This window comes from Geotrypetes seraphini, chromosome 4, assembly GCF_902459505.1.
Source record: "Geotrypetes seraphini chromosome 4, aGeoSer1.1, whole genome shotgun sequence".
NCBI lineage: Eukaryota > Metazoa > Chordata > Amphibia > Gymnophiona > Dermophiidae > Geotrypetes > Geotrypetes seraphini.
The window spans coordinates 185,202,726-185,225,486 of record NC_047087.1 but is presented as its reverse complement, the minus strand read 5'-3'; the positions used below and the strand labels follow the sequence as shown (position 1 = coordinate 185,225,486).

The 22,761-nt window shown below is 44.5% G+C and overlaps 1 protein-coding gene across 4 annotated transcripts in view; it reads right to left on the bottom strand.

Annotated features, from left to right (window-relative positions):
- Positions 1-22,761, bottom strand: part of LOC117358815 (core histone macro-H2A.2) — a 153,353-nt gene that overhangs the window by 60,193 nt on the left and 70,399 nt on the right. For all 4 annotated transcript variants that reach the window (XM_033940533.1, XM_033940534.1, XM_033940535.1 and 1 more), the window contains exon 5: positions 5,170-5,280. In XM_033940533.1, the coding sequence (XP_033796424.1) occupies positions 5,170-5,280 (111 nt within the window). The remainder of the gene's footprint in view (positions 1-5,169; positions 5,281-22,761) is intronic.

Below are 22,761 nucleotides of genomic sequence, written 5' to 3'. Positions count from 1 at the left end.
CTCCAGACTGAGTTGAAAGAAAATAAAAGGAGAAATTAGGATCTTACCTGCTAATTTTCTCTCTTTTAGACTCCAGACCGGCACAGTTCACTGATGGGTAATAGCTCACCATGAAATGCAGGTGGAGACTGAGGCAAACTTTAAAAACAGGGAAGGTCAGAACCAACCAGTCTCAATCCTCTCCCAACACGACAAAACCCCAAAAGGAGGAATGCCGTCAGCTTAGCCTGGGAAGACACGACTGCCGATCATGCCCGAAACCACAAGGTACGATGCGCAGTCAGCCCTAGAGCCAGAGACTTGGCCGAAGCCCACAACAGGAGAGACATGGCAGTCATATATCAGACCCATGTTCAAAACCCCGCTCAGCTCACCAAAAAACAAGCCCGAGCAACCAGATAGCCACATATCTCCGCCTTGACCACCAAGGCAGAAAGACATCAAACCCTTAGAAAGGAGGTACACCAACATATCCGCCAGGCCTCTCCACGCAGAGCCGCCTTCAACAGGCATAGGAGGTCGCTTCGCAACGGCCGAGAACATCACGGCCACAACACATGACCTGAACGCTGTCCCAATCCCCCTACGGGATAGGCAACCTGCGGACTGTAGAGCGTGCAGAGTTAAAAGGGCCCACAGGCACCAGATACCGCGCCAGCACAAACTCCTGACAAAATCCTGAATCCCATGAAAAAGAGCGGGAAGCTAGATTGATCCCCCGTAACAAGGGGTCCACCGCACACAGGAGCTCCTTCTTGGCTGCCTCGAACCCCAAGGAGACCAGAAGAATCCGCTCATGGAGCTCATCCTGCTGAAAAACGCACCTCCCATATGCATCCATGCCAGCAAACGAGCAAAACCGCCGCTAGCGGAAAACCGTTCCCCCTAGAGGAGCCTGGGGTCTCCCAAAGGTCCAGGTCTGAGAAAATCAGCGTCCCAAGAACCCCTAGGGCGCTGGGATGAGAGAGGAGTAGAGGGGGAAACACACTGCTACAGAGTGGGGCTGACCCACAGAGGATGTCGAGGGCAAACCCACACCCCCCAGGGTGGAAGCAGGACCTCGGCCGCAGCAAAAAAAAAACAAATGTAAAACAGAGGAGAAATCCCCTGGCGGTCCTCTGGGACTCCCTGCCACAGAAGGGGACCCAGTAAACAACCTGCCCATGTGTCACCTGAGGCTACAAGAAAATGGTGCTTAACCACCCAAAAAAATGAGCTCCATAGTTCTGCAGCAGCTTAGAGGCCTAAAGCACCCCAGCCGCTAAAGTAGGGAAGCCGGCATCAGCTGTTAAAGGAGTCCCCAGCCTCTTCAGCGGTTAGGGAATCCTTTCTGCCTGACTGTCGGCGGCTTGGGAACCTCCCGCTGGGTGGTGGGTCCAGCCCGCAAGGTACTCGTGAAGGGGATCCCTGGCCACTGGCACCCGATGCCAATGAGGATTGCCCTTTGCAGCGGCCTGCCCTGCTCGAACAAGCCAGCCGCAAGTGCCTCACGGCTGGATCACAATGAGCACTTTTTGTCTTGCAAAAGTGCTCATTGCTCCAGACACGACCTAGCTAAAATAAAAGTGCAGGTTAGCAGAAAATTACATTAAAATACATTAAATTTAAAGGGAAGTACCCTTTAGACCAGCACAACCTCAGGATTTTTTTTTTCTTGTGAGAACAGACTCCACTGGCTCTCTAAGCCGGAGGCCTGACCAGTATCGGTGGCCAGGCTGCCAGATGAGGCACCTCTAAAAAAACTTGGGAGGGACCCAGCCTGAAACCCACTGGGTGTGACACCCCCGAGGTCAGACGGACCCCCAAACAGGGCCCACCCAAGCTCAGTCCAGCACTAAACTGGGGACTAGGAGACCTAAACAAATTCCAACAGTCCTAACAAAGGAAGATGGGTACAGCTTACCAACCAACACCTGCTGAGACTGAGAGAAGACTGAGGAATATAGGGAGGGACAGCTATTATGTACTATACCAAAGTTTGGTCTCTGTCTCCACCTGCTGGTCATGAGCTGTTACCCATCCGCAAAGAACTGTACTGGTCTACCATGAGCTACAGAATATGCTTTAGAGATCTGTGGGAGTGATGAAGAGACCAAAGATAGAATTTCTAACATATGCTGATTTAACATCTCTTTAGGGGAAACTGAATTATTATAAGAAAATTTAAAAAAATAAAGATTATTGGCTTGCAACTGGCTCTCAATTATCTCTAATCTATTCTCAAGTATCATATTCCCTTTAACTAAGGAAGCATTAATGGCTTCCAATGATTCAATTTTCCCTAAAAACACAATTACCATATATACTTTAATATAAACCAATCCAAATATAAACTGAGGTGTCCTTTTTTCCCTGAAAAAGGAGGCAAAAAGGTTGACTTGAATATAAACCAAGGTTAGAAATTTGGGTTATCATGGTGATCCAATATATAAAGAATGTTCATCCTCCCTCCCCATCAGCTATCTCGTAAGTCACTAAACATAATACAAATATCTATTATATTATATCTCGTATATCCCAAAGCTAACATATTCACAAGGCCCCTACATAGGAAAATGCAACTACAGTGGTACCTTGGTTTACGAGCATAATCCGTTCCAGGATCATGCTCGTAATCCAAAATGCTCGTTTTTCAAAGCAAAGTTTCCCATAGGCTTTAATGCAAACTCAGAAGATTCGTTCCACAACCGAAGTTTGCAATGGTGGCCCAGGGGTGAGAACTTGCCTGCGGGTGCTGCACAGCGATTCTAAAGTGTTGCCTTCCTTCCTCGGGGTCCCCATGTGGCTGCCCTTCTGCTTCTGCGATGCCTCTGCCGTCCGTCAGCGCTCTCCCGGCTCCCATCTAAACTGGCCATCCTGAATGAGCATGCGCACGACTTCTCTCTCCTCTCCTAAGGCAGCCGCTCCCCCGACAACACGCTCACCACGTACAAGCACGCAGGACATCCTTGTACGTGGTGAGCGTGTTGTCGGGGGAGCGGCTGCCTTAGGAGAGGAGAGAGAAGTCGTGCGCATGCTCATTCAGGATGGCCAGTTTAGATGGGAGCCGGGAGAGCGCTGATGGACGGCAGAGGAATCGCAGAAGCAGGAGGGCAGCCGCATGGGGACCCGAGGAAGGAAGGCAACACTTGGAATTGCTGTGCAGCACCTGCAGGCAAGTTCTTACCCCTGGGCCACCATTGCTGAGTGCTCGTTTATCGGGGCAGTGCTCGGTTTACGAGACAAAAGTTTGCTGAGTGTTTTGCTCGTCTTGCAAAACACTCGCAAACCAGTACACTCGTAAACCGAGGTACCACTGTACAAGCAACCACAAACTTAAATAAATGTAGACAAAAATCAAACTTAAACCTCAAGAAACCATATGCAGTTGAACACCAAAGAAAGAGAAACAGCACTCTACACTTTGGAAAATAAAAAGAAAGCTGTGTAAATTTATAGTTAAAACTGCATTTTCTGTTTTTGAAATTAAAAATAAAGAAAATGCAGTTTAACTATAAATTTACACAGATTTCTTTTTATTTTCCAAAGTGTAGAGTGCTGTTTCTCTTTCTCTTTCTTTGGTGTTCAACTGCATATGGCTTCTTGAGGTTTAAGTTTGATTTTTGTCTACATTTATTTCTTTCTGGTTGCTTGTATTTGCATTTTCCTATGTAGGGGCCTTGTGAATATGTTACCTTTGGGATGTATGAGATATAATATAATATAGATATAATAGATACTTGTATTATGTTTAGTGACTTACGAGATAGCTCATGGGGAGGAAAGGGGACCTGAACCTTACCCACAGAAACTGTGAAAAACTACTTTTAAATAGTTCTACAAGCCACCCTGAAGTTCCCATAGGAAATAATGGAGGTACTCACAGTTCTGTACTGTTTTTAAAATCAGTTGAGTGGAGAAAAAGGACTTTCTGCCTCAAAAATAGCACCAAATGCCCAGAATGGAAGATCTTTGGACTGCCAGACAACCAGATACCAACAACAACCTCTGCCCCTATGGATCCGCTGCCACGCGGTCGGGGGCAGGAAAATGCAGCCTGCGCCTTGAAACCTGAGTGGGTTTCCGTCCAGATGCACACAGCCTGTGCTAGAAACCTGTCACCAGCCAGCAGACTCCCACGGGAAGGGAACCTGGGTATTTCAAGAAGGTGGCACACAGCAGACTGGCTCCACAGATCCACCAGAGTTTCTCTGTGAAGCTGCAGTCCAGCATCGCAGGACTGCATCCTTTTCTCTGACAGGGGACCACCGGGGAGGAGTCTCAAGGCATTTAAGCCACCAAGAAACAAACTTTAATCATAAAATAAGAACAAGAAGCAGAGCTACCGCGGGTTGGGACTGAACACCTAGCCTATGGAATCCAGAAGAGATGTAACAGAATAATTGGTGCCAAAATTTTCTGGCAGCTCTGGAGCTGCTGTGCATGTTTTGAGTGAGTGCATGACACACACTAAACAGCTGCGCACATTTTTTTTAATGGGTGCAGCTGTTGTGTGTGTACTGTGCACTCACACAAAACATACATAACAGCTCTGTTCATTTAAAAAAAAAAATCCACAGCTGGTCACTATCAGCTAATTGTGGCAGGGGAATACCTGATGAGCTGAGCAGGCAGGACTCCCCAAAGCTACCAATCAGCAAGGTGTGTCCGGCAGGAAGTGACTCCTCTGATTCCTCCTTCCCACCAATCCCCCCAGCCTTCCAAAGATAGTCCCCACTCCCACCAAGACCCCTCTCCCCAAGGTTGAAAGATCAGCAGGAGGGATATCAAGACCCACCTCCCTCAAGACCCACCTCCCTCCCACCAAGCCCGACACCTCCCTTAACTTTGGATGAAAGTTTGGCAAGAGTGATGCCCACTCCTTCCTGCCTCAAGCACCCACCTGTTCAAAATGGAGGCCCTGCCCCTGCTGGTGCATCTTGGGATGCATTGTGAGGGGCCTAATTACCATATAAAGGAAAACCTTGGGGTTCAGCAGATTGCAGATTCCCCTGCCGCGATCAGCTGAACCAGCAGGGAGAGCAGCAGCGGAGCAGAAGTTAATCATCTGATAATTTCCAATGAAGTGTGGCAGAAGAGGGAGAAAAGGGACAGGGTATGAAAAAAGTGTTTGTTGATATGCTCGTAATAACCCTTCTCCATGTCATAAAAGAAATAGAGTTGTTTCACCTTTTGTCCCAGGACAAGGCTCTTAGAGGACAAAATAGTAAATCCATCTCCTGGTCCATCTTCCAGTGTTGAGTTTGAAGCACCGTCTTTACCACTTTCATTCTGTTTATCCTGTTGGAAGACACAATTTGTCAAAGTCTTTGCACAGAAATGAAACTTAACTCTGTTAAGCACAACTGTCTCCTGGTTGTCACAACTCCCTAAACAAATCCAAAGTCTTTGGTGCATCACCACATTTATTACAATAATTAGGCTTACAATAATTAGTATTACAATAATTACTCCATAAACTGCTCAGTTTTCTTTTTACATTCAATGCCATACCTTACCCTAATAACTCATGTGAAAAAATACACTCATGTGAAAAAATTAGGACAACTCATGAAATATTCAGTTCTTTCTTTCTTTCTTTTTTTTTTTTTTTTTAAATCTTTATTCCTTTTTATTTCTTTCAACAAGTGTACAGTATTATTACAATTAATTTACATAACACACTTGGCATTCTTAAACAATATTATTATACGTTTTTATTCCCTCCCCCACCTCCCACCCTTTTCCATATCAATAAAATATTCCTTCCAAATTTATATATAATTATACATCCCTTTTTGATAATACAATTAATCTGACATGAAATCTGTCCCTCCCCCATCCTTCTTCCTCAAACACTTTAAACATTTTATTATACCCAGTAATGCACAACAATAAATATCCCATCCTATTACATATATCTCCTTATTTTTCATAACAACATATTTCCACTATTTTTCCCTCCCTATCCCTCCCATCCCATCCCATTTCTATATATTATCCCCTAAGGAAAAAGAATAAACTTTACTCATTATAATATTCAATTAATGGCCTCCACACCTCTTGAAATCTTTTAAAATACCCCCTCTGTATCGCAAGAAGTCTTTCCATCTTATACATATGACAAACTGAGTCCCACCAAAAATTACAATTCAATCTAGAATAGTCTTTCCAATTAGTTGTTATCTGTTGAATTCCCACTCCCGTAAGAATCAACAATAATTAATTGTTTGCTGCAGATATTTGGCATTTGGCCCTCATACACATTCCAAAAATCACTGTGTCATAGGATAAAGCCACATGACTCTCCATCAACATATTAACTTGATCCCATATTGATATCCAAAATGCCTGAATACATGGACAATAAAATAAAAGATGGTCTAGAGTTCCAACTTCAATTTTACAATGCCAGCATCTATTAGACTTAGAGCAATCTAATTTTTGTAATCTAGTAGGGGTCCAGAATGCTCTATGCAACAAAAAGAACCATGTTTGCCTAATAGATGTTGACATCGTAGCTTTAATTCTCCAAAACCAAATACGTGGCCATTGAGATGCATTAATCTGATGCTTAATCTCAATGCTCCAAATATCTCTTAATCCATTTTTAGGCTTCTTATTCAAATAATTAGATATAATTTTATACCACTTTGCGGCCTGGTGACCCAGAAAATCTGCCTGGAAACATAAGAATTCTAGGCTGTAATGATCATTTAAAGATTTCCATTCAGGGAACCCCACCTGAATAGCCTGCTTCAATTGCAACCACTTATAATTTTGTTTTTTATTCAGACCATATTTATGTTGCAATTGTGAAAATTCAAGCATCTTACAATTATCAATTACTTCCGTTAATGATCTTATACCTGCTTTAATCCAATCTTTCCAGACAACCTTAAACCCGCCTATTTGTATCTTGGAGTTTACCCAAATAGTCTGTTGTTTCGATTTTAAAATAGAATCAGTAGTTAATTTGTCTACAAACCTTAATGTTTTCCAAGTATCCATTAATACTCTATTGTCCTTACATATTCTAGGCACTTTTATACCAAGCAAAAGATCAAGCCTAAGTGGAAAGATAAGTGATCTCTCCACCCTTAACCACTCTGGTAATTGTTTCAAAAGCTCTGGGAGGACCCAATACATACCTTGGCGCATGATATAGGCCTGATGATACCTATAAAAATTGGGAAAATTTACCCCACCCTCCTCAATTGGTCTTTGCAAAGACACTAAAGCCACTCTTGCAATTTTACCCAGCCAAATAAATTTAACCAGAATACTATTTAATTTTTTATAGAAAGACCCCTGAAAAAACACTGGTATCATTCCCAATTAATAGCAAACCACAGGCAAAATCATCATTTTAACAGTTTGTACTCTTCCCCACCAGGACAAATGTAAAGGATTCCATTGCTCACACAACTCTGTAACTTTTTGTAATAAAAAATTTTCATTTATTCTCATTGTCTCTTCAAGTGTTTTATTCAGCCAAATACCTAAGTACTTTATTCCATCCTCTTTCCATATAAAAGGGAAAGAATCAAGTATACCTTTTGTACAATGCACATTTAAAGGTAAAATCTCTGATTTAGTCCAATTTATTTTGTATCCTGAGAATTTTCCAAATGTATCTATGACATTCAGTAGACATGGGATTGTTGTTTCCGGATTCCTCAAATGAAGCAAGATGTCATCTGCATAAGCAGATACTTTATATTCCACTCCAGCACATGGAATACCCTGTATGTCCTTTGCCTGTCGAATAGCTAATAATAAGGGTTCAAGAACTATATCAAAGAGCAAAGGAGATAATGGACAACCTTGTCTAACTCCCCTCTGCAACTTAAAAGCATCCGAAAAATTATTATTTATATATAAGCGAGCAGTTGGGGAGCTGTACAATGCTTGTATCATTTGTATAAATCCGGATCCAATACCAAACCATTCCATAGCTTGATACATGAAACTCCATTCTACACGATCAAAAGCCTTCTCAGCATCTAGTGAAACCGAAAAAGCCGGATCATTAATTTGTTTTGTTAAATAATACATCTGAAATGCCAGTCTAGTATTATTAGAAGAGTGTCTTTGAGCAACAAATCCAGTTTGATTCATTCCTATTATATGCGGAAGAGCTTTAGCCAATCTTAATGCTAAAATCTTAGCTAATAATTTACCATCTACATTTATTAAAGATATAGGCCTGTAGTTTGAAACCAATGTTGGATCTTTATTTGGCTTTGGCAAAACAATAGTTAAAGATTCTGCCATAGTGCCTGATATACAACCTTTATTCAGTTGATCCTGATATAATTTTAATAAATACAGTAATAGGGAAATTTGAAATTCATTATAAAACTCTACTGTAAATCCATCTCCACCTGGAGCGGTCCCAACTCTAAGGGATTTCAATGCCATTTGTAACTCTTTTAATGATATAGGTTTATCTAAACTTCTTTTTATATGATCAGGAACCTTAGGACCTTCAACTAAACTCAAAAAATCCATCCCATCTTTCTCTTTATTTAAATAAGACTCCGAAGAATACAATGACTTATAATATTTTAAAAATTGTTTTAATATATTTCCAATTTGAGAATGAGAATTTCCTAACTCATCTTTAATTATGCTTATTTTCTCCTTCCTTTTCTTTGCTTTTAAATAATTTGCCAATAATCTTCCAGCCTTATTTGCACTACCATAATATAGAAACATAGAAATAGACGGCAGATAAGGGCCCACGGCCCATCTAGTCTGCCCACCTTAATGTCCCTCCCCTACCTTTGCCCTGTGAATAGATCCCATGTGCCGATCCCATTTGGCCTTAAAATCAGGCACGCTGCTGGCCTCAATCACCTGTAGTGGAAGACTATTCCAGCGATCAACCACTCTTTCAGTGAAAAAGAATTTCCTGGTGTCACCTCGTAGTTTCCCGCCCATGATTTTCAACGGATGCCCTCTTGTTGTCGTGGGACCCTTGAAAAAGAAGATATCTTCCTCCGCCTCGATGCGGCCCGTAAGATACTTGAACGTCTCGATCATGTCCCCCCTCTCTCTGCGCTCCTCGAGCGAGTATAGCTGTAATTTGTCAAGCCGTTTTTCGTATGGTAGATCCTTGAGTCCCGAGACCATCCGGGTGGCCATTCTTTGCACTGACTCCAGTCTCAGCACATCCTTGCGATAATGCGGCCTCCAGAATTGCACACAGTATTCCAGGTGGGGCCTCATCATGGATCTATACAATGGCATAATGACTTCCGCCTTACGACTGACGAAACCCCTTCGTATGCAGCCCATGATTTGTCTTGCCTTGGACGAAGCCTGCTCCACTTGATTGGCAAACTTCATGTCCTCACTGACGATTACCCCCAAGTCTCGTTCTGCTACCGTTTTTGCTAGGATCTCGCCATTAAGGGTATAAGACTTGCATGGATTCTGGCTGCCCAGGTGCATAACTTTGCATTTTTTGGCACTGAAGTTGAGTTGCCATGTCCTAGACCATCGCTCCAGTAGGAGTAGGTCGTGCATCATGTTGTCGGGCACTGAATCTTCGTCTGTTGTGCATTTGCCCACTACATTACTCAGTTTGACGTCATCGGCGAATAATGTTATTTTACCTCGAAGCCCTTCTGCCAAGTCTCTTATAAAGATGTTGAATAGGATTGGGCCCAAGACTGAGCCCTGTGGTACTCCACTAATCACCTCCGTCATTTCGGAGGGGGTGCCGTTCACCACCACCCTTTGGAGCCTACCTCCAAGCCAGCTCCCAACCCATTTCGTCAATGTGTTACCTAATCCTATAGAACTCATCTTGCTCAGTAACCTGCGGTGTGGTACGCTATCGAATGCTTTGCTAAAGTCCAGGTGCACGATGTCAAGGGACTCCCCTGCTGAGCAAAAATATCTTTCCTTACTAACCCAGAGGAAATTTCATTATATTCACATTTTTTTTTAACAATATTTGAAATGTCTCCTGTTCCCATTTATTAACCAATTTTAATTCCAAATTCTTAATTTCTTTTTCCAAATTCACATATTGTTTTCTTAACAGTTTCTTTTTATATGCAGAATATGATATAATTTGTCCTCTCATAGTTGCTTTGAAAGCATCCCATAAAATTCCAATCGAAATTTCCTCTAAATCATTAAGTCTAAAATATTCATTTATTTTATTTTGAAATTCTGTGCAAAATTTAGAATCAGCAAGCAATGTATTATCAAACCTCCATACAGGTTTGGAATTATCTGGATCTACTAAGTTAACTTCTATCCATATACCACCATGATCAGATATTACTATTGGTTCTATGTCAGCTTTTATAACTTGCTGTACCATCTGATCTGAAACAAAAATATAATCAATTCTTGAGAACGATTGATGAACATGTGAATATATCTTTTAAATTACATACTTGTACCAAATTATCTAATCCCATTGATTTCATTATTCTACTAGGCTTTTTATCCATTATTGGATCTATAACAGCATTGAAATCCCCAGCCACCACTAAATTAGTAGTAGCCAGTGGTAAAACTAATTGTTGTAGAGATTTAAAGAATTCACTTTGATTCAAATTAGGTGCATATATATTTAGTAACGCCATTGTATTACTGCCCATGCTCATGTCAACAAGTAACCACCTTCCTTGAGGATCTGCCTTAACCATATTAAATGTTGCTGGACATTTTTTATTAATCAATATTGCAACTCCTGCCTTCTTTTTTACCGCTGGTGCAAATAAACATTGTTTTATCCACTTATCTGTCAGCTTCATAGACTCTGTTCCAGACAAATGTGTCTCTTGCAAGAAACATATATCTATATTTTGTTGTTTAATATATTCCAATACCTTTTTCCTTTTTATAGGCTGATTAAGGCCATTTATATTCAAAGAAAAAATTTTAAAACCCATTTTACAAATAAAATATAAAATACATATATAATCCACTCAAACATAAAATATACATTTTTTCTTTTTCCTTAAACCAATATATGAGTCTCCCCACCTCCCCTCTTTCCCCATCCTCCCCCTATTCCCATCCTCCACCCTCCCCTCCCCTAACACAAATGCAAACTTCGAAACGCACATATTACTGAGCAAAAAATAAACTCCCCACAGGCAATAACATACTCATTTTTCTTTCTCTAATCTTTCAAACAACCAACACTATTCAGTTCTTTCTTAAGAAATATTCACATATCGATGTCAAATCTTTTTATTTATTTATTTCTGGAAAAGAAAGTGATGTAATTGCAGGCAAACAACAAAACTTTTCCTTGATTTATTCATGAAACAAAAGATATCCACAAAAATGTGCATCTTTACTTAGGAATAAATTAGAACATCCTACACCCTAATAGCTAGTGTTACCCCCTTTGGCAGAAATAACTGCAGTGAGATGCTTCTTGGAGCCATCTATCAGTCTCTGACATCAGTCTGAGGAAAGTTTGGCCCAATCCTCAATGTAGAATTCTTTCAGCAGTGAGATGTTTGAGGGGTTTCTTGCAATTACAGCCCATTTCAAATCACCCCACAGCATCTCAATATGATTAAGATCAGGGCTTTGACTCGGCCACTCCAGGACTCTCCATTTCTTAGTTTTCAGCCAATCCTTGGTGGATTTACTGGTATGTTTTGGGTCAATGTTGTGTTGCAGGGTTCAGTTCTGCTTCAGCTTTAATTTTCTTACAGATGGTCTCACAAGTTCCTCAAGCACCCTCTGATACACGGTAAAATTCACTGTAGATTCTATGATGGTGAGCTGGCCAGGTCCTGCTGCAGCAAAGCATCCCCAAACCATGACACTTCCACCTCCTTGCTTCACAGTTGTTATGTTCTTTTCCTGGAATGCTGTATTTGGTGTACGCCAAACGTCCTCTTTTCTGGTGTCCAAATAGCACAGTTACTTACCGTAACAGGTGTTATCCAGGGACAGCAGGCATATATTCTCTACATGTGGGTAATGTCACCAACGGAGCCCCCTAGCAGACGTTTTCGCAAGCAGACTTGCTTGAAGACCTTCAAGCTTGTGATTGGCCCGCGCATGCGCATGTGCCCCTCCCGCCTGACCTAGGGCATGCGTCTCCTCAGCGTGGCCTCAGTTCAGATAGCTAGCAAAGAAGCCAACCACGGGGAGGTGGGTGGGTTGCGAGAATATCTGCCTGCTGTCCCTGGATAACACCTGTTACGATAAGTAACTGTGCTTTATCCCAGGACAAGCAGGCAGCATATTCTCTACATGTGGGAGACCTCCAAGCTAACCAGAATGGGATGGAGGGAGAGTTGGCAATTTAGGAGAACAGATTTTGCAAAATGGACTGGCCAAAATGGCCGTCACGCCTGGAGAAAACATCCAGACAGTAGTGCGAGGTAAACGTATGAACCGAGGACCAAGTGGCAGCCTTACAGATTTCCTCAATTTGAGTCGAGCAGAGGAAAGCAACAGACGCCGCCATCGCTCTGACCTTGTGGCCTGTGACTCGACCCGGAAGGGAGAGACCAGCCTGAGCATAACAGAAAGAGATACAAGCGGCCAACCAGGTAGAAATGGTCCGCTTAGAAACAGAGCGACCCAAGCGATTAGGATCGAAGGAGAGGAACAGCTGGGGAGCAGAACGGTGAGGAATGGTGCACTTCAAGTAGAAGGCCAGCACACGCTTACAATCAAGAGAATGCAGAGCTGCTTCTCCAGGGTGAAATGGGGCTTCGGGAAAAACACAGGAAGAACAATGGATTGGTTGATGTGAAACTCAGAAACAACCTTAGGCAAGAACTTAGGATGGGTAAGGAGAACCACCTTATCATGATGGAAGACAGTGAAGGGTGGGTCCGCCACCAAGGCTTGAAGCTCACTGACCCAACGGGCAGAAGTGAGAGCAATAAGAAACACAACTTTCCAAGTAAGATACTTCAATTGAGCCCGCGCTAGCGGCTCGAACGGGGGCTTCATTAAATGAGCAAGGACCACGTTAAAATCCCAAACCACAGGAGGAGGTTTAAGGGGCGGATGAACGTGGAAAAGGCCTTTCATGAAGCGCGAAATCACAGGATTAACAGAGATAGGATTCCCATCAATCGGTGGAAGAAAAGCAGCAATGGCACTAAGGTGAACTCGAACCGAAGAGGACTTGAGTCCAGCGCCAGTCAAGTGTAACAGATAATCCAGGACAGCAGATAAGGAGGCAGATAGTGGCTCCAGCTGCCGAGTAGCACACCAGGAAGAAAAGCGGGTCCACTTCTGATGGTAACATTGGCGAGTGGACTCCTTCTGAGACGCCTCCAGGACATTCAGCACAGGCTGTGAGAACTGGAATGAGGGCATTAAGTCTCGAGGAACCAAGCCATTAAGTACAGAGACTGAAGGTTAGGATGAAGTACAGAACCTCGACTCTGCATAAGCAGAGAAGGAAAAACAGGCAGAAGAAGAGGCTCCCTGGAACTGAGTTGCAACAGAAGGGAGAACCACGGCTGTCGGTTACACCGAGGAGCTATCAGAATCATGGTGGTACTCGTGGACTTGAGCCTGACGAGAGTCTTCAGAATCAGAGGGAATGGAGGGAACGCATACAGAAACAGTCCAGTAGAAAAGCATCCGCCTCGAGCCTGAGAGGGGCTGGTTGATGTGAAACTCAGAAACAACCTTAGGCAAGAACTAAACCCTGGAGCAGAAGCAGGGCAACTTGTGATTGAGGGGGACGCGAACAGATCGACGTCCGGAGTCCCCCAACGAGCAAACACTTGATGCAGGGTCAAGGAATGGATGGACCACTCGTGAGGCTGCAAAAGATGACTCAACTTGTCCGCCAGACAATTGTGCTGGTCCTGAATGTAGACTGCTCGAAGGAGTATTCTGGGGCGGAAGGCCCAATCCCAGAGCCGCATCGTCTCTTGGCACAGGGACAGGGACCTCGTGCCCCCTTGTTTGTTGATATAATACATGGTGACCTGGTTGTCCGTGCGGATCAGCAACACTCGGTCACGAAGCAGGTGACAAAAAGCCTTCAGGGCAAGGAAAATCGCTCGAAGCTCCAGCAGATTGATGTGACAAAGGCGGTCGGCATGGGACCAAAGACCCTGAGTGTGAAGACCGTCCAGATGAGCTCCCCAAGCATAGGTCGACGAGTCCGTCGTGAGGACCTTCTGCGGAGGAGGAGCACGAAACAGAAAACCTCTGGAAAGATTGGAAGAGAGCATCCACCAATGGAGAAACTTCTTCAACAAAGGAGTAATGAGTCGAGAGACAGGATCCCGATCCTGGTTCCATTGGGACACTAGAGTCCATTGAGGAATACGGAGGTGAAGTCTGGCAAAAGGAGTCATGTGAACCGTGGAGGCCATGTGTCCTAGTAGGACCATAAGGAGCCGGGGCCGAGAACAGATGGGCCACCCTCTGGCATAAACGAACAAGGGCCTCTTGACGAGGTCGAGGCAAGAAGGAGCGGAGACAAACCGTGTCCAGGACCGCTCCGACTGGGACGGACAGAGGTGGGACTTGGGGAAGTTCATCTCGAAGCCGAGACTCTGAAGGAGCAAGATGGTCTGATTCGTCGCTCGCAGAACTTCGTGGCGCGAGGACACTTTAATCAACCAGAAACACCTGCAGGCCGCGGAGACGCAGGGCCGCAGCTACCACAACTAGACATTTAGTGAAAACCCTCGGAGAGGCTGCCAGGCCGAAGGGAAGAACACGATATTGGAGGTGGAGATCCCCACCCGGAATCTCAGATACCGGCAAGAGGCCAGGTGTATCGGAATGTGCGTGTACGCCTCCTTGAGGTCCAGTGAGCACAGCGAGTCCCCCTCGTCCAAGAGGGGGTACAAGGTAGGAAGGGTGAGCATTCTGAACCATTCCCTGACCAGAAACTTGTTCAGAGTACAGAGGTCCAGGATCGGATGCAGATCCCCCGTCTTCTTGGGGACCAGAAAGTATGGGGAATAAAATCCAGTATTCCACTGGTCCGGAGGAACCTCCTCGACCGCCCGAAGGCGAAGAAGGGCCTGAGCTTCCTGCAGAAAGAGAGGCAACTGAGACCAGGCAGAAGGTCTCTTGGAGGAAGGTCCGGGGGCACGTGACTGAAGTGAAGGGAGTACCCTCCCGGATGATGGAAAGTACCCAACTGTCGGTGGTAAAACTTTCCCACTGAGTATAGAAATGATGGAGACGACCCCCGAAAGGAGAGGGGAAGGCTCCAGGAGGAAGGGAGCCCAAAGGCTCAGACTGGAATTGTCAAAAAGATGGCCCAGGCTTCGCCAAAGCCGGCGGCTGGGCCTTAGCCTGGCGCTGCTGCTGCTGTTGCAACCGCTTTGAAGGAGGCCGAGAGAATGCAGGAGTAGATTTCTGCGGATACCTCTGGAGAGGAATTTTGTATTGCCGAGCCGGAGGGGTCTTCGGCTTAAGTCTCACCAGAGAAGCGAAGGACCGTTTGTGTTCTGAGAGGCACTTGGTGGCTGCCTCAATGGAATCATCAAAGAGCTCATTACCCACACAAGGGAGATTAGCAAGATGATCCTGGAGATTTGGATCTATGTTCACATCCTGAGCCAAGCGAGGCGACACATGGCGATTGCAAACGCTGTGGCCCTCGAGGATAACTCGAAGGCGTCATAGGCCACCTGAAACATATAGAGGCGGAGCTGGGAGAGGGTCTCCTCGAGGAGACGAAATTCCTGACGCTGAGAATCTGGCACCTCCTCCCGGAATGAGCGGAGGGCATCCACACAGAACCTGAGGTAGGATGTGAAGATAAAATTATAGTTGAGTACATGGTTCGCCATCATTGAGTTTTGATGAAGACGGCAACCAAATTTGTCCATCGTACAGCCCTCCCTGCTTGGAGGGATAGCAGCGTAAACTTTTGAGGAGTTGGACTTCTTCAAGGAAGAACTCTCAAACCCCTTAACCGGGATCGTCCGGTAACGGGACTCCAACTTGGAGGGAATGGCCGTGACAACATAGGGGGTCTCCAAGTTCCGGAGAAATGTTTGCTGGAGAACCTGGTGCAATGGCAAGCGCAGCGCCTCGCAGGGCTGATGATCAACACCCATTTCCGCCAGGAATTCCTGGGTATAACGGTACTCAGACTGGAGGTCCAGGTTCAAGGCCCTTCCCATGTCAGAGATGAAATGAGTAAAGGAGGAGTTTCAAGAAGAAGACTCATCCCCCTGAGGAGACCCCGAGCAAGATCTGGGGGGCAGCCGAGAAAGAGGGAGAAATTTTCCTTGAATAGTAAGCCAGGGCCTCGGAGTCCCGCGAATGGGAGATCGAAGAGGCTCGACTAAAATGTCTGGGGGGCATTGAGGAATGACCCCGTGCAAGATGGACCGGTGAGGACCCCGGAGTCCGAGGAATCAGCTGGCAGAGCCTTGGAGAAGACGGGGCAAAAGAAAATTCCTCCACCAGTTTCGAAGCAGACCCCTTAGAGGCTGGCATCTGCCTCGACAAGGAATGCAAACTAGTGTCCAATTCGAGGACAAGAGTGTTCCTGGAAGGCTTTGCGGTCGGAGTCCTTCCCCAAAGGGGCGGAGAGAACCGGAGCTTTTTAGGAGGGGCAAGCCTCGACATAGTAGCGGGCGAAAAGTGGCCCTCCCAGGCGTGGATCCTCGAAAAGTCACAGGTGACTCGGGGGATGAAGAATCGCTCGAGGGAACCCGACGAGTCTTGCGGGCACGGCCCCGAGACACGAGAGAAGGACGCTCAGGCTGGTCAGACCGAGGCTGGGTTGAGACCGAGGTCAGGACCAATTGGCTCACCACCGAGGAAAGCTGCATGGTAAGGATAGCCTTATGCATTTCCTTCAACATAGGCACCGAGACCAAAGGCTATTGGATCGTAGATGCAGCAGTGCGCTCCTTCGGGGGCGACCTCGAAGAAGAGTATTCCCTACATGAGGAGGCACGCTTAGAATGATGTCTCGAAGACGCCGACAAGGCGGCACTGACATGAGACTCTGAGGCAGGCTTCTTTGCTGGCACACCTGAGGAGGAAAGAGGAGGCTTACCCGAGACCGGAGTAGCAGGAGGAGCCGAGGCCGGAGCCTTTGAGGCCAAGGGGGACTTCTAGGCCGATGCACCTAACGGGGGCGCCGAGGCTGAGCTCGAGGCCTGTCCTGCAGGATCCATGGGGCCAAACAGTTGAAGAATCTTGGCCACCCTCTGACGAAGAGCCCACGGTTGCAAAGTCACACAATGTGAACATGACAGCGTGGTGCTCTGCACCCAGGAACTCCACACACTAATGATGAGGGTCGGTGATGGAGATAACCCGGTTGCACTGGGTAGTTTTTAAACCCAGAACGAGGCCGGGACATAAGAAAAAGGACGGCCGCAGCCCCGCGAGGCCAGGCGGCCAAAACAAGACCAGGAACCCGGTCAAAAATATATGAACAGAAAAAAGAAAAATAAAGACACGGGCACAGCAACTAAACTAAAAGAAACCAAATAAGCCGCAGTGTAAGAGAGACAACGAGATCGCGCAAAGCAAGGGAGAAGTGCTTCTGGCTCCGCGGAAAACATAGAACTGAGGCCACGCTGAGGAGACACATGCCCTAGGTTGGGCAGGAGGGGCATGCGCGGGCCAATCGCAAGCTTGAAGGTCTTCAAGCAAGTCTGCTTGCGAAAACGTCCGCTAGGGGGCTCCGTCGGTGACGTCACCCACATGTAGAGAATATGCTGCCTGCTTGTCCTGGGATAAAATTCAATTTTAGACTCATCTGTTCATAGAACAGTATTCCAGAAGTCCTGGTGTTTGTCTACATTCTCTCTGGCAAACTTCAGTCTGGTCTTGATATTTCTCTTAGAGAGCAAGTTTCCTCCTTGCACATTTCCCATGCAAGTTAAATTTGTGCAGTCTCTTTCTGATTGAAGAGAAATGCACTTTCACATCAACAGTAGCAAGAGCCTGCTGTAGGTCCCGTGATTACATTTTAGGGATTTGGGAGACTTCTTTTAGCATCTTGAGGTCTGCTCTAGGGGTGTAACTTACTTGGCGGCCAGACCTGGGCTTGTTGGCAGTTGTTTAGAAACTGCTCCAATTGTACACTATTTTCCGGTAATATCAACTTCTTTCAAGATCTTTTTAAATCCCTTACCAGACTTATAAGCTGCTACAATCTTCTTTCTGAAGGCCTCAGACAGCTCTTTTGATCTCACCATGGTGTTCACTCTCACCGCAGCAGTCATGAGAACACCAAACTAAATGTCTGAGGTTTAAGTAGGGCCTTCAAAATGTTGAGTAATGATGTTCTAATCATATGCACCTGATGTGATACACCTGTGTGTGATTTGAGCCACTTAAGTGGGAGGATGTGACGGGGTGTCCTAATTTATTCCTCAGTTAGAATACACATTTTTGTGGATATCTCTTGTTTCATGAGTAAATCAAAGAAAACTTTCTGTTTACCTGCAATTACATTACTTTCTTTTCCAGATATAAATAAAAAGATGATTTGACATCGATATGTGAACATTTCTTAAGAAAGAACTGAATTTTTCATGGAGTGCCCTAATTTTTTTCACATGACTAGATGTTTGTAAAAAGAATATGATATTTCCCTTTTAGTTTACTTCAGATCATGTCCTCTGTCTTAAACATTTTTATATATTTGTTTAATTTTCTATACTATTCTCCCCAGGTATCTCAGAACGGTTTACATGAATTTAGTCAGGTACTCAAACATTTTTCCCTATCTGTCCCGGCAGGTGAATTACTCAGACTAAACTAACCGACCCATGTTGGCCTTGTAAATATATGCCATAGATGTTTGTATTTATTTAATTGAAATATCGCCTCTACTGTAAAACAACAAGGAGATTTGCAGAGGAAAGAAGAAATCATCTGACTAGGTCGCTCCTTAACACTAACACTAAGGGGGTCAATATTCAGCCAGCAGCAGTCAGTGGGTTTTTTTTTTTTGTCTGTCATAAGAACATAAGAATAGCCTTACTGGGTCAGACCAATGGTCCATCAAGCCCAGTAGCCATTCTCACAGTGGCCAATCCAGATCAGTAGTACCTGGCCAAACCCAAGGAGTAGCAATATTCCATGCTACCGATCCAGGGCAAGCAGTGGATTCCTCTATGTCTTTGTCAATAACAGACTATGGACTTTTCCTCCAGGAAATTGTCCAAACCCTTCTTAAGGAAAGTTTAAATTAAATCAGTAATTTAAAGAGTGGGTAGGGTTTGGCAGACTGGATGGACCATAAGGGTCTTTATCTGCTGTCAACTACTATGTTACTATGTTAAAACCAGCTACGCTATCCACTCTTACCACAACCTCTGGCAATGCGTTCCAGAGCTTAACTATTCTCTGAGTGAAAATATTTCCTCCTATTGGTTTTAAAAGTATTTCCCTGTAACTTTATCGAGTGTCCTCTAGTCTTTATAATTTTTGACCAAGTGAAAAATCGATCCACTTGTACCTGTTCTACTCTACGCAGGATTTTGTAGATTTCAATCATATCTCCCCTTAGCCGTCTCTTTTCCAAGCTGAAGAGCCCTAACCTTTTCAGTCTTTCCTCATACAATAGGAGTTCCATCCCCTTTATCATCTTGGTCGCTCTTCTTCGAACCTTTTCTAGTGCCGCTATATCTTTCTTGAGATAAGGTGACCAGAATTGAATGCAATATTCCAGGTGAGGTCGCACCATGGAGCGATACAGAGGCATTATAACATTCTTCGTCTTGTTAACCATCCCTTTTTTAATAATTCCTAGCATCCTGTTTGTTTTTCTGGCTGCTACCGCACATTGGGTGAAAGATTTCATCATATTGTCTACAATGACACCCAGATCCTTTTCTTGGGCATTAACCCCCAAAGTAGAACATAGCATGCGGTAACTGTGATTCAGGTTATTCTTCCCAATGTGCATCACTTTACTTTTGTCCACATTAAATTTCATCTACCTTTTGGACGCCTAGTCTTCCAATTTCCTAAGGTCCGCCTGCAATTTTTCACAATCTGAATGCGTTTTAACAACTTTGAACAGTTTAGTGTCATCTGCAAATTTAATCACCTCACTCGTCGTTCCAATTTCCAGATCATTTATAAATAAGTTAAATAGCACTGGTCCCAGTAAAGACCCTTGCAAAACTCCACTGTTTACTCTCCTCCATTGAGAAAAATGACCATTTAACCCTATCCTATGTCCTTAGTGTGCTCACAATCTAAGTTTTGTACCCATGGCAAAGGAGGGTAAAGTAACTTGCCCAGGGTCACAAAGAGATGCAGTGAGAATTGAACGAGTTCCCTAAGTTCTTAGTTCACCACACTAACCATTAGGCTACTCCTCCACTGTTCTTGGATATAACAGCTCTTCCAGAGTTCAGAACTAATGGGAAGTTCTGAGCATGCACATTTCAGGTGAAAAAATGCAGTTCTCGTAAGGTGCCTGATTAATCCTGTTTATGGAAAACATCTTTTACGGATAAACAGCTTTGCATCAGGCACACAAAGCTCAGAACTGTTTCAGTGTGCATAGCGTACTGTTTGGTGCTGAGAAGAAATCTGCTCAGTACTGCTCGACTGAAAGCCCTATCTCTGACTGAAGTGCTTCAGACAGTAATGTGAAGTGAAGTGAAGGTATGAGATGAGGACTAGGCAGCTGTTTTACAAATGCTTTCCAATGAAGCATGAGAAAGATTTGCCTGCACTGCCTTCTTGGTATGCAAATCTCTCTCATGCATGTTCATTGTGGATATTCTGAAAGCCTGATCTGCCAGTAGATCTTGAGGACTGGAATTGGGCAGCTCTGCTCCACCAGGTTGAAGCTGCCCTGTCAGCTACTCTATCTTCCCAGGGATCAGCCTACCCTGTCCCAAGGCCGTTTCCTAACAAATAACAAGCCTTTCCCTAAGTTTTATGTTAAATAAAATAAAAGTATCTTCTTATTGAAAATAAATTGCAATAAACAAAGTTTGACTTCTAGTTCTAACTTTAACACTTCCCCATCCCGCCTTCCCTCCCTTTAAATGCCAAACTACTGCTACCAACCAGGGTAGTTTCAAATCCCTTTTCAGTCTAATGTTTCTATATGCCTATTCTATCAAGCACCATCGAATCATAGGCTTTTTACTTTCAGACATTCCTTAGTCTGTTGAACCAGGCTTCCTCTTTGCTCTAATGTTTCTTTTCTTTAGGGACTAAAACCTAACCCAGGGGACTGTAGCTTGTGTCCTTCCTCTGTAGCTCCTTCATATATTGCCACTTTGCCTTGCTGAAGTATTCCCAACTACACCCCTTTTCCTGAAGCTGCCAGGGTGATTACTGCAGTAGCTTTTACACCTGTGGAGACCCAGGCTCCTTGTATTACTTTCCCAGGAGATTCCACTTTCTTCCCAGGCTGCCTGCTGAGCCTCTCACTCATGATGCATTTCCAGCTACTTCTTACCCAAGAATCTTGTCTTGTCTGGCTATGGTTTTTTTTCTTGGAACTAGATTGAACATCTCTCAGTTAAGGACCTATCTAAGCCTCTTTCTTTGACTTTTAGAATTTACCTGGGAACATCAAGGGGCTTCAATCTCCCTTTTCCTTGGGGTCCTGACCCAAATTTTGGGTAAGCACAAAGGACTACTTTATTATGATGAAACCAAGTATACATCACCAAAGCTTGAAGTCCACAGATTCTTCAGGCCAAAGACCAGAAAGAGAATTTAAGTTAAGATGCTTGAAGGATGAGGAGTCCATCAGAGATATAAGAACAATATTTACCATATATACTCAAATATAAACCAGGATTTTGGGGCCAAAAATTTGGCCCAAAAATGGGGGTCTTGGTTTATATTTGGGCCAGCCTGACAGGGGAGGGAGGGGGCACTTGTGCAGAACCTGACAGAGGAGAAAGGAAAGGGGTGCCTAGCAGGGAGGGGCTGGGTGCAGATCCTGACAGGGGATGGAGGGAAGGGGGCTGGGTGCAGAGCCTGACAGGGGAGGAAGGGGGCGCTAGTGCAGATCCTGGCAGTGCTGTGCACTTGAACATTAAGCCACCCGACTTATATTCAAGTCAACTATTTTTCCTCCTTTTGAGGGAAAAATGGGGGGTCTCCACTTATATTCAAGTATATACGGTAAGTCCCATGAACAGAAGGCTTTATATGGATGGTATGACATAAAGAAGCTCTTCATGAACCTTGAAATAATGGAACCATGTAAAGCTGGAGTCCTGTCTATGAAAACAGTAGTAGTAGTAGAGGTATTGAAGTATGATATTTGGAGGATATTGAAAATAATCATGACCATTAATAAAGCCCTAGATTGAAAGCATCTTCCATTTAAAAGCATACATACAACTTATGGAAAGCTTGCTTGCTGTTACCAAGATGTCTTGAACTGGAGGTAACAAGTCAAAAGGAAACAACTAAATACTACTCAATTTCTACGTTGTTAAATCAAGAGGCTTGAAGTTGTAATGCAGAAGGGCACCCCTGTTCTACATTACTAACTTTGGAATGATTAGAAGACTGCATGAAGGGAGAACAAAATATCTTTTGAGAAAAAAACAGTTTTGATGGGGCCAGTATAGTGTTATGAGAATCAGTGTTCTGGGTCTCCTCTAGAACTGTGCAGGGTCTTAGCTGTCAATGGGACTTTTTTCCATTTCACTTAACATATTTCTATTTTGCCCATCTTCACAATCCTGAGCAGATTCCGATAAAACACATATTCATACAAAGACCTGCCAGATGTGACACCCTCAAGGTCAGACAGACCCCAAACAGAGCCCACCTAAGCTCAATCTGGCACCAAAATGGGGACTAGGAGCCCTAAACAAATTCTAA